General features: G+C 41.6%; 1 protein-coding gene across 14 annotated transcripts in view; it reads right to left on the bottom strand.

The window, feature by feature from the left end:
• Positions 1-12,683, bottom strand: part of tns1a (tensin 1a) — a 99,675-nt gene that overhangs the window by 46,086 nt on the left and 40,906 nt on the right. For 13 of the 14 annotated variants that reach the window (XM_031292337.2, XM_031292339.2, XM_031292332.2 and 10 more), the window contains exon 4: positions 1,783-1,821. Coding sequence is in view for 12 of the 14 variants with exons in the window: in XM_031292339.2 (XP_031148199.1) it covers positions 1,783-1,821 (39 nt within the window). In the remaining 2 variants the exon portion in view is untranslated. Of the gene's footprint in view, positions 1-1,782; positions 1,822-11,717; positions 11,951-12,683 lie in introns of those variants that run through there. The other variant, XM_031292336.2, reaches the window with a different exon arrangement.

Below are 12,683 nucleotides of genomic sequence, written 5' to 3'. Positions count from 1 at the left end.
AGAGACTATCTTTTATAGGCCTCTCTATGTCTGGCTGCCAGTGATACACCAGACACACAATCATTCAATTAACCTTCAACAACATACTCTTTCCGTCTCTTTGATCTATGTACACTTACACACCGACATACATGCATACGATGAAGGGAGTCCTTGTCTTGGACTGCCTTGGCTCAACTTAACTAGACAATGAGGACCATTATGGTTCTCAAAACCTCTTTCTTTTTTTAACAAAAGACAGACACTGTGTGGACAACCTTAATGTCCAGGGTATTATTTTGTTTCAGTGAATGCCCCTTTTGGAATATTTTTCACAATTATTTGAAGTGTAAAAACTTGAATTGTTTTGGCTTAAAGGTTCATTCTTGACTCGGAAATAGTTTGATTGACTCAAGGTTGTCTTCCAGTGCTTTCAGCAACATCTCATGAACTACTATCAACTACATTGGTATTATAATTATAGCAAAGTCAAATTCATGAAGTTCAGCGGGAAAACTGTCCAAATGGCTTTTAGTTTTGGTGACATGCAAAGTGACAACGGCTGAATTTCATAGTAGGACAGGAAAAAAACAAAAATAATGATAATCTGGTCAAGATATGTGGAAGCGGAAAGAAAGTATGTGACAGAGACAGATGCACACACGCACACACACGCGCACACACACACACACACACACACACACACACACACACACACACACACACACACACACACACACACACACACACACACAAACACATATACATGCTTTGACAGTGATCCATGTGTTGAGGAAAATCTCTTAACTGAGTTAAGTACAGCATCTTAGGCTGATGTGAGCTCTATAAACAAACCCGGGCACTGTTTAACAAGCTGCTGCAGTTATTTACAAGGGCCAGCGTCCAAAGTAAATAAGTGAAAAGTAGTTACTTTTGCTTGGAATGTTCCTAATTTGGTCATGTCATTGGTGGTTAATCTTGAAACTATAAAATGGGACTGACTGTGCCACCTTTTATTTGACTTCATTGACCAGACATCAGCAAAACGATCAAATTGCAATCCCTGCTGGTTTTCTAATCATGCCATTTGCTGAGCATACATTCTATTTAAAAGTGAATGAAAACTCTCAAGGTCATTAAAGTGAAAAGGACTAAAGCCTCGGTGATGCAGTGCGTAAATCACATTTTGTCTTGTAAAGGAGCAACCCTTAGAGGAAAGGAGAATAATCACTTTGACTGCAGCTCAGTATCTGTCCTCTTCTGCTCTCTGTGGCATAGTATGTATGGTAAGTCTCACACCAAATCAGTCATTTCAGATACTTCTTAGGATCTAGTGTGAGCAATAGTGTGAGAAGAGGGCCATCGTTTATTTTCAACACGATGCCACATTTTCGCCTTTTTATAAGCATAAAGAAACTGCTGCTCCATGACACAGCATCATTGTCACTCGTCATCACCATCAAATTCCTATTGCTTCTACAGCCGACAACAGGACACAGAGGGTGTCTCGTTTGAGGCGTACGGACAGGATTTTCCTTTGAGGAAAAGGAGGAAGCATCTATATGTTATAGCTTCTGACCTCTGACCTTAAGCAACAACCTCACAGTGCGCCCTGTGTGTGGTTCGGCCACAATTCCAGGAAGCATCATTGCATTATGAGGGGGATTTCAGGTCAACAACCTCTTTAAAGATAAGTCTCATGTGTGCACAAATTCACACACATACTGCACACACACACACACACACACACACACACACACACACACACACACACACACACACACACATACACGTTACACTCACCAGCTCATTGTTGGTAGTTGTTTGACATGATGTGGTGACCTGTAAATGGAGAAACAGAGAAAACATGAGTACAGAATCTGCAGAAGAACATTGTAATATCTGACCTTTAAGTACAGTAGATTACATTAAAAGAGGACACAAGCAGAAATAAGGAATAATTCAACAAAACGACAGAGAGACATAAACTCAGTAGCATCTTCTCATCTCTGCAGGACTGTGTTTTTAAAAACACTACTGCAAGAATTGCATCTATTTTTGTAGAACCAGAGAGTGGGAGACATCTCTGAGTGTTTCCTCCTGAATGCCTGAGTATTACCCAAATCGCCCGCAACAGTACAGAAATAACCACTGCCTCATAAATAAAGGCCCTTTTGACTCGTGGGGAACATGTCAGGGCCATTCCAGGCAAAAGTTCACATTAAGAGAGAATGCTTCCTGTAAAAGTCAGAAAACAATTGAGTTACGCTCTCAGTTTCACACACTAAACTATGACTTTATAATTCTTCTCTGCGTGATGTTTTTGTTCTGTCTGAGAAAATCCAGGCAAAACGAAAACCCAAAGTGCCTCATCAAGCATGTCTACTGCAAGGACTTACGTCAAACATCATGCGAGAAATCCAATTTACATTCTGATGCACACAGTGTATCCCTGCAGCTAGGACCACAGTGTCCTAGTGGTGCGCACTAGGACACTGGTGCTGTCCTGATCTGCTCTGTGACTCAACATGTACCTTGAACACATGTCAGACCGGGCAACACATATTGATGGGGATCGCACTACACATCATTTTTGCCTTTCCAGATGGCCATGGTGTCAGATTAGGTGATTATAGAGTCGTAAATTCTTGCTGCTACTTGGCCGGGAGACATGGCAGATACACGCTGGACACTGACCAATCATAGCTTGTCTGTCAGCCGTCTTTCATGATCTGTGTGACGTCCGTAGGTGATTGAGAAAAGGGTACCATAAACTGACTTTAGTCTTCCACCTGCAATAGATACATTTGTGGTGATTGTGGTTAGTTTGTGTGTTTCAAGGCTGTTTATTTCTTGATTATTCGAATAATCGCTTTGTCTATAAAATGTCAGAGAATGATGAAAAATGACGTCCTCAAGTGACTTATTTTGTCTGAACAATCTAAAACTCAAAGATGTTCAGTTTACTACCATTCAAGACAAAGAAAAGCAGCAAATCCTGCCATTGATTTTGACAAGCTAGAACCATCAAATGTTTTGTATTTTGGCTTGAAAATCACTTCAGATGTTTTATCGATTAATCATAACAGTTGCAGATGAATTCATTGTTTAAGCTCTGGTTTGTTTTACTCCCCGCAAACAGGGATATAACTTCATTGTCCACTATCCTTGCAAATAGCACTTCGCATATTGTATTTACAGTTTACCAAAATAATATTTTCATTAAACAGCCTTTTAGCCACAACTGGGACTGCCAGTAGTGCTTTATTGCAGTAAACCTGTAGATGTAATAACATTTCAAAAGCTCCATCAGTTGATAATGACTCCCAGTTACTGCTGTTTGATTACTGCTCACTGATGAAATGCCATATACTGTAGTGACTTTTTATATTATTATGTCTAGCTGGGTGCATGTTAAAGAATAGTAAAACAACAGTAGGTTCCTCAACAAATGCAACTGGGTGGCACACCAGTACTATATAACGCAGAGTGGAGGGCCAGTACCTGTTGCCAGGCCTTCTTAGCAACAGTATCACTTGTCCCCTAATTATACTATCATCTCAAAATTAGAGCGGTGTTGATTTCCTGATGTTGCAACACTACATGTAGCATCTTTAAATAGCAGGCCATTTTGGTACTCAAAACAGTTTGCTCATAGTATCCGTGACAGGCAAGTGTGGCTCCTAATAGTCTGCATTACTCTGTGCACCACAAATCACTGATTACGATGCATAAACAGGCCTTCCCTGGTAAGCTGAGTGACTTCCATCTGATTGTATTTACTTTCGTGTGCACAGATAAACATGTATGTGGGAGTGCACGGTTAAATGAGTGTGTGCAGCGGCCATTGTCGCAACGTTGTTGTGAGTTGACGGATGTTTATGGGCGGTGAGATGAGAGCGCGCTATCAGAAGACAACAGACGCAGGCAGGAAGGAAGCTGCTGTAATTAGTTTGCTCTGGGAAAACAAAAGACTCGTTGACTTTGTAATGCTATCATCAAGCGTATCAGAATACAGTAGTCGGATAACATCGCAACAGAATAGATCCCACCCAGTGTATGCTGATATGCAATGTGATGGCATCAGTCCACCAGTTAGTGCTGATACGGTCATGTGCTCCACTAAAAAACATGAAGAAGCTGACCAAGAGTGTACTGAGATTTTAACAATTTCTATGTTGGATTAGTAGCACCTTAATATGTTACCATGCACTGACTGGTGCTTTATTCTTTTCCTGATATACACATGCACACTGCAATATGATTTGATACCTTAAAATCAGCCATTAGGTGACATTTTTAATACCATAAAATATGACTTTATAAGCCAACATTTGCAAGCCTTCAGTCAAAAAAAAAAACCTTCAAGGCAGTGTGCTGAGTAAAACTGAATATTTGCCAAACCAATGTCTGTGGCTCAACCCATCAGTGGTCAAGATGACGGATTCATATCCAGTATTCAATAAAAGGCCAACATTAGTTGGACCTTGTCCTTGTGTGTGCATGTGTATACATGTGAGAGTAGCCATTCCTTTTGAGAAACACAACTTGGAGGGCATCATTTTGAATCCCTGGGTTAATAAAGTGAATGAGTTACAACTGTTGCTGCTGCAGGTGCTAAAGGGAAGTGGATACAAATGAAAATAAAGGAAGAGAAAATGCAGTATCCAATGACAAGGATGAATGCATGACCATGATTGTTTGCAAAAGAAATATGCTCAGCTGCCAGTAGGGCTGGATCCTAATATTGGACTATTTGGATATTCGTTCGTTAGGTAGAGATTTGATTTTCAAATTTGGGATTCAAATATTCATTTTTCCTTCAATACTGTAATAAAGTAGAGACAGATTCAACTTTTGGAGAAACGCAACCCGACATCACGCTGCGGTGGCCAGTCATGTAACCGGCGGTCAGACTTGTCAGTCCGTTTTGAGGCAGTGTGAGATTTCCGTACAGTAAACGCGACACATCACTGCCTCTATCGCTGCCTCAAGAAAGTTTTAAAACACTATTTCAATCAGGAGAGACTTCGTTCCAGATATGCAAAGATTTATTGTACATGTACATAATAAGAAATGTACAGAGTCTTTTGGGATTCATCATTAAAAATATTTTAAAAGGGGTAGAGAAGCCAGACATATTCCCCCCGATGGATTGACGATGCCCGGAGGTGGAAGGGGAGGAGGAGGTTTGCACGTTTGCCTGAAAAGACAGCTGATAGCAAGGAGAAAAGACATTTAAAGCAGGAAGTCATGCTGTGATTGGATCATGAATTTCGTGGCCAATTCTGGTTGGTTTACGGAAAAGTGAACGCCTCTTAACAGCTGAATAGTTTTAGGGAGAGATAGTGTTTAGTTAGTTTTGTTTAGTTATTTAGAAGTCTTCCTGAAAGAATTTGAGGAGCTTCATGAGGGTAAAAAAATAAATTAAACGCAAGCACTGAACTGCCCAGGAGTTTCTGTAACAGCTGACTGTTTCCTGCAACAACAAAGAAAGCACAGTCACACCGTCTGTTTTTCTTTCTTCTCTTCCTCCGTGAAATGAAGCTGCCTTCAAGTGCGATCGGAAATGTCGAGATCTACAAACGATCTGACGGAAAACAATAATTGTGAAATACAAAGTCTACTTGTACTACATAACTCTTGAGGTCTAAGAGCATTTTCACATTTCTTCTTCGTAAATTCACCTTTTTAGGGTATTTGCATATAACTGATCCCCATGTGTTTCATATCAAAATGTTCAGAACAAACTTAGCTTTCCGTATAGTGACGGCCTCTAGAGCAATGTGTAAAGAGAAAAATTGGCGCTAAAGCTGAAACGTTGATGTTGGCTTTTTGAAATTCCTCAAATCTCGTTTGAAAACAAACCTTAACTTATGATGTGTTGTGCCAATTGTTTCGGGGCTTGAAATGAATTGACCAAAGTCTTTAGGGTACATACGCCGGTGCGTCTTTCGTCTTCAGAGGATGTCACACAAATGAGCCATTTCAGTAACACTCCCACCGCCGCACAACCCTGCGGCGATCGCTTTTGTTGGTCTAAACGTGCCCTGAGTCCTGAAGTCCAATACAACAGCCCTGCAATGCAAAGCCAACAGAAGATGAACTTGCTAGTACCAGAAGCCAGAAGCGAGTTGGCTTATGCTTGCTCTTTACAGTGCCTGCACTACATTTGGCCGTGGCTGACATTTAAATATCAGTGTTGGCGGCCCCAGTGGCCCCGGGGCCTCGTAGCAAGAGCATCTGACTTTATTTACAGCTGACAGGAGGTGCTGTTCTGTGCGCTGTAATGTAGCCTACGCCTGCAAATGTCCTGATGATGACTCCCTCCAGTATTGATCTAAAGGTCAGAAGGGTATATTGATGACTTTAAGTTTCAGTTGCTACTGTATGTTTACAACCAGACAAAACCATTATTTATTGGTGAGCTCCCAAATGCTAAATTCTTTCTTTAGGAACATATTTGTGCATGTAAAAAAAATGTTTTTCAAGAAATTAGACACGGACATTGCTTGCAAATATTGTTATCATATCACATAAAAAGTGAGGCAGTCATGAGACAGCCGGAGCAGCAGACAGAGAGAAAATGCAGACTTCATAATAACGCAATCTTACATTCCGACGAGTCTCAGTTCAACTTAAAATCCTCGCCACATCACCATGCAACAAAGCGAGAGAACAACAGCTACCCTGACTTCATCCATATATGGTGGGTGCAGCTGGAAGCCAGACTAATACAGGCTTCACAAGGTTTTTTCCCAGCTCAGACGGATAAAAGTGTATGAATCTCCGAGAGGCCCTGCCGCACGCTTCGGCATCGGGCCAGGCTGACACCTGAATTTCATCTGTCTGTAATTGTTTGTGCAACTGCGTCTGTGCCATCTCACAAAATCTGTCAAATAATCCAGTTCAGATTGCTCAATAGGGAGAAAAGAAGAGAAAAAAGAGCCTCTTTGTTATCTGTCTTAATCTGTGCATCTTTTCCTCAGCATATGTACCATAGAAGGGGAAATGTCTTGCAACGGAACATTTTAAAACGATGAATGCTGAATGTGTTGACCTTTTCTTTGGCCTCTGAATGAGTCTCCCAGTCCCAATCACTTCCCAGCCACGGGACCAGCAGACCACAAAGAAAACTGTCCCAACGTCGAGAGAAAGAGAGTCAAAGCGAGTTTAGGCTTTTAAAACAGCTTGTAGCTTGTATAATCTCATCGAGTCACGAGGGGCGTCTGGGAAGCCACTGAACTAGAACAAGGAGTCAAGCAAGCCACCGGGGGGCCTCTTCGCAATTTCAACCCAGCCAAGAGGCCTCATTAGGGGGCAAACAGGGTTGAGCTGAGGCGGGACGTTGTTGAATTAGCCGCAGCAAAGGTCAAATGTCTCAGGTGAGTCTCGACAGCTTCACGGAGCTTTCCTCTTCTGTCTTGATCCCCCCCCCCCTTACACAATGAGAGTGTGGATCAGAGAGAGCTTTAATGACTTCAGCAAAAGTGCTGCTGCTCAAGTACTCAAGTGGGTTTATATGGAAATGGAGAGTGCAGACTATCAAAGCAGGACTCCCGTCCACGTCCACTGAGTTGAATCGTTGTATAATGAGTAAACGTGCTGCAGTTCAAGCAGCATAGTGATGAACAATTTTCTCTTCACACTTCAAACAGGCTGCAACAACCATCCTCAGATAACCAAGGAGGAATAAGACCGGCTTGCTCGGCAACCTTTGCATTCTTCTTTTGCACCTTGTCAAACAATAATGGCAATATGCTTGCACTGTCAGTGCATTTATTGTTATAGTTTTGTGCATTTTGACACATAAAAAAGGTGAGAAAACAATTTTTTTCAGATGGGATGAACATTTTTTAAGGCTTACGTGGGATAGCGATTGAAGTTTTTTGTTTTTTTTAATTTAAACATTTATTAGAAGTGAAGATGAGGTTTTTTTGTCCGCTTTTTATCCTTTTTGATGCTCTCAACTTGGGAAAGCTGCAGTATTTCCACAGATGTATGCCCTTTTACCCCTCTGACTTAATAATATAATAATAATAATAAGTCTGATCTTAGTTTATCTACTACTAACTGATGGGAGAGAGCATGTTTGCCACTGTGCATAAATCATCTCATTGGCTCCAATAAATGAGCCTGCCATTGGTCCAACCACACACAAAATTCCTCAAGCACTCCTCCTGCCCACACAAGAGCCACTGCCGCACTGATGGCAGTTTGCCTGTGAAAGTAAATTCTTCACTTTCCAAACGGGGGCCAAATAAGGACTGAAGCTCAAACAGCCCCTTTAGAGAGATTTATACTTCGGCTGGGTTTCTGTTTAACTTGGAAGGCTAATAAATCCGCTGTGATGGTGAAGACCGTGTTCCTTTTCCCTCTTTGACATTTTGACATAATGTCAAGTGTGTAACGCACCATGTTCAACTGGTTGACAGTGTGGCAAGAGTACACTTGCAGTGTTAAGTGATGTTGTCAGTGGTTGAATAATATCTGATGTAGAATTTAAAAAGAGAGTTAAATCAAGTTGTAGTAAAAATAATGGCAAAATAAATGACTCATATAGAATGCTGCCAATAAAATAGTACTGTGTGGGAAAGTTTTACCTCTAAAATGCTGTCTATCATTTATAAGACAGTCGATGATTCAATATCCTCTAAAACAGAGAATCCACAAGAGTCTAATCTATTGGGTGGATATCTAAATTTGGAATCAAACATTGTGAAACATGTTTTTTAGTCTGGGCTGGCCCACAAAGGTCAAATTGCTATTTCACCCAAACAGGATGGAGAAGAGCTGGTGTGTACCGATGAAGTCTAAATAATTGTTTTTGTAAAGTAGAACACACTGCCTGCCAGCTGTTTCCACTGGAGTCCATCAACACCCAGTAGCGCAACACAAACAAGGTCTTCCCACAGCATGAAAACCATCCTGTGATGGTCGAACAAATGACAAGACCGTGACTGGACGAAAAAACAACAACCTTTGATTTGATTTTTTTTCTCTGCGACGTGAAAGCTACAAAGCAACAAGTTCCCAGTCTTCTTGTGAAGAATCCCCTATCTAAATATTGAGGATACCATAAGAAGGAGATATATTTTTTTCACATGAGAACAAAATCACTACCACATGGTTAACACACCATAAATACGCATAAAAACCGGCCGACAGGCACTAGCGTTTGCTTCAAATACAGGAAGTTATTTACAATGAGCTACATCATAGTGGATTGCCTTCTTATTACAACTATTTTGATTGCCAGTGAGCTTAGATTTGTGTCCAACAAAGGCACTGACATTTTTTCACCTCGAAAACCAACATGCCGATGTCGGGTTGGAGGCCCAAAGGAACTTCATCAAGTGGACGCGAAAGAGGCCAAAAACCATGGATCACTGAGGAAGCAGCTATTTGGTCATGGTCAAGCCACAGTGAGTGGTGAGGGGGCTCTGGCTTGGCTGCTTCACCCCTTGTACGGTTACAACCAAATCACTGTGAGCTACAGACGACAAAATACCCCATTAAACAAGAAAATGATGAATATCAGATGTGCAATTGTGGCTCACTTTGGACGCAGGTTGAAAACCTCCAAATCTGAAAGCCCGACGTGGGATTTTATGCATTGACCGCATATCATAAATGTTAGGTAATTTCAATCGTGGGAGAACATTTGAACGTTTGGCACAGGTTTAAAACAAAAAAAAAAATCACCTGACTGGGCTTTCTCCTCGTGGGAAACAGTTAAAAAAAAAATGTGTGCAATTTCGTAACACTTCAAAGGCCAGGCTTCTATGGAAGTTAAAAAAAACAAGCATGTTTTCATCATTACTGTGCTGACGGTGCTGATGGGTCAGTTCCGGACAGCGTTTGTTCCCGGGTAATTAGAGGTGGCTACAGAATGCTTTCTCTCATCCCACCACTAATAGCACATTTTGAAGCAAAATTAAAGAAGCCGAGCCCAAATCAATGGTATACACAAAGAAAAGTGCAATAAAACATGGGCTTAAGATGCTCAAAAGTATTTCTGAACGCTGTTTTGCTGCAATTACTTCTATAAAAGGCTCAACTTATGCATGTGTTAATCTGAAAACACTTTGTATTGAAATTTCCTTTGAACCTAAGGTTGTCTTTCATTGTTCTTCGCCAGCCTGTCACTTATTGACAGAAATAAGTTAGTGTGTAGTCCGAGCCTCTACTAATTCAGCCTTGGCCTCTTGTGCGGTTGCATGGTAAATGCCATACTCCCTGGTCACTACTGCTTTTATAACACTTCCCGGCACATACTTTGGAGCTGACGCAGCTGTAGGATCTTGCCGTTTTCACAGTTTACCAGCCACACTTTGTGTTCGTGGGCTCTTCTCGTATAGCTGACAGTAGAATATCTTAAACGTCAATCTGAAAAACAAATGTGATGGTGCGTGACATAGCAAAACATGTCTGCACAAACATGCGAGAGGAATTTCTGTTTGGCAGTCAAAGTCATCTACTTTGAGCCTTTCAAGATGATTTTCTGCGATTTATGGTATGTTTTATTTCTCAACATTTCTCTTAAGGCTGCCAAGGATTCACTCCTCTGATGTGTCAAAAGATGAACTGCCCTGAGGGAAGCTAGGTATGTTATTAAGGGACAGGAGAGACAGATGGAAGAGACGAATAGTTCAAGAGGGATAGATCTACAGGGAAAGCAGCCGTTCTATAAGCATCACTCTTAGAGAACATCTTCATGTTATGAGACACGAGGGAGACATGAGTTAGGGCTCTTTCGGCAGATTAAGAGGGTTTCTGGGCAAGGTAGAGAAAGTGGTAGAACATTTTCCCTCGAGACTTATGACCAGTTTTGAAAAGTGTGATGCCAGGGCAAGAGCATCGGGTTCAAGGTTATGTAATGTCTTCAAGTGAAATTCAAGAAAGTGCTCAAGAAAAATGTGTCGCAGTCCCCCCCCCCAAAAAAAGTGTTTAATTTTGGCACTGTAATAAAACTGCATTCCTTCCTGTTGTTTTGACTCTTTAAGTGGGAGACAGTACATACAAGCCTCGCGACCTCTTGACCATTCATGTTTAACTGCTATCCGTGTGTTAGCTCAAGGCCAAAGGTGAGTGATTGCCATCATCAGTCTGCATCCTCTCTCGAAGGTGTCAGAAAGAAAAAGTGTGAGAAAAAAGTGAACGGAAGACGAAGAGAGTGCAAAGGAGACTAAGAAAGCAAAAGACATTTCCTGTAAACATTCTACCTCACCGACTGCTCTAATTTATCTCCTGTAATGCCAAAGCACACGTGGGTTACGCTGAGGGAGAAAGCACGTGTTCGCCTGCTGTGTTGACCACTTGAATCCGGGGTCTCCTCTCTCCGACTCTGCCGCCACAAATCACTTCTTGTGGGTTCAGGAGAGGCTCCCGAGCCTCAAACGGCAACTCAAATGAACTCTTGTCTGTCCGTTCCCATGGGAGCAGCTTTCCCATGACTGTGTGGCAGACTTAAGCCTACATCCAAAACATGCAGAGTAAAGCATTTTGAAATGACATCCAAAAATGTTGCATAGCTTCAAATCTCATGCACCAACAGCCTTTTTATGCACTAAAAGCTCTCTAAATTCAGCTCATTCAAGCAATGAAAGAATGCAAAGAACCACACAATTAGAAAACATATTCAACAGGCAAACCATGCACACTACAGATGGAATGAACTGCAAAAAAAGAAGAAAAAAAAACACGCATCTGAAAATGTACTCTTTCAGATGTCTTACCTTCACACCGGTGCCACTTTTTCTTATGCTCTCTCCTCTCTCCCCCTCTGCCTGGTTTCTACCTCTGCATTTTCCTTGCCTTCAGACCCCCCTCGAGGAGAGAAAGAGGGCAAGAGAGGGAGTACCAAATACAGACACTTTCCTCCTCCTCCTCCTCCTCCTCCGCCCCTCTTGCTCAAAACAACAGCAGTAATCCCAAACGCGTGCCAGAGAGCTACTGAACTCAATTCTGTGTATATGTGTGCGCACATGTAGATGTCTGTGCAGCCTCTGGACTGGACCAGGATACACTCTTTGTACTGCTGGCTTTGGTTTCTCCTGTCAACTGCCAAGAATTTTGAAACACGCTTTATAAGGCCAAGAAAGTGGCTTGGGGCTCCTCATGATTCCGGTACCCAAAACGAGAGAGCAAAAGCTGTCCGGGGGCAGACAGTAACTGTATCCCTCTGTATCCTTCCCTCTGCTAACCCACTCTGTCTGTCTGTCTCTCTCTCTCTCTCTCTCTCTCTCTCTCTCTCTCTTTCTCTCCTCCCTCCTTTACCTTATAGCCTTCTCTGTAGCTGTTGACACATGCTTGACAGAGGGAGTGAGAGGGAGTGAGAGGGAGAATGGGACGGAGAGAGAAAGAATAACTTTTCTGTTCTGGTTTCTGCAGAAAATCTCTCTTAATTGAAATGTTTTTCATTTAAGTGTGTATGTAGCCTACATTTTATTTTAACATATTTATACGTAGTATTTACAATGATTATATTTGTATTAATTGGTACACCAATAATCTAAAGCACAAAGATGTTCTTTTCAGATGAATAAAGTTCTATCTGAACTTATCTAAAAAGTATTCTGAGCATATCGCTTTACAAAGTAAGTGCCCAAAAATAGAAATAGCGATATGATTCTTTATACAGTTTAATACCAAGCAGTGCAGGTTGACATACAATCCTTTTAGGCTATTGTCAAATTTGATGT

The sequence above is a fragment of the Sander lucioperca genome, chromosome 24 (genome assembly GCF_008315115.2).
Source record: "Sander lucioperca isolate FBNREF2018 chromosome 24, SLUC_FBN_1.2, whole genome shotgun sequence".
Classification (NCBI taxonomy): Eukaryota; Metazoa; Chordata; class Actinopteri; order Perciformes; family Percidae; genus Sander; species Sander lucioperca.
The sequence above is the reverse complement of the archived record's forward strand: the minus strand, read 5'-3'. Positions and strand labels throughout refer to the sequence as shown.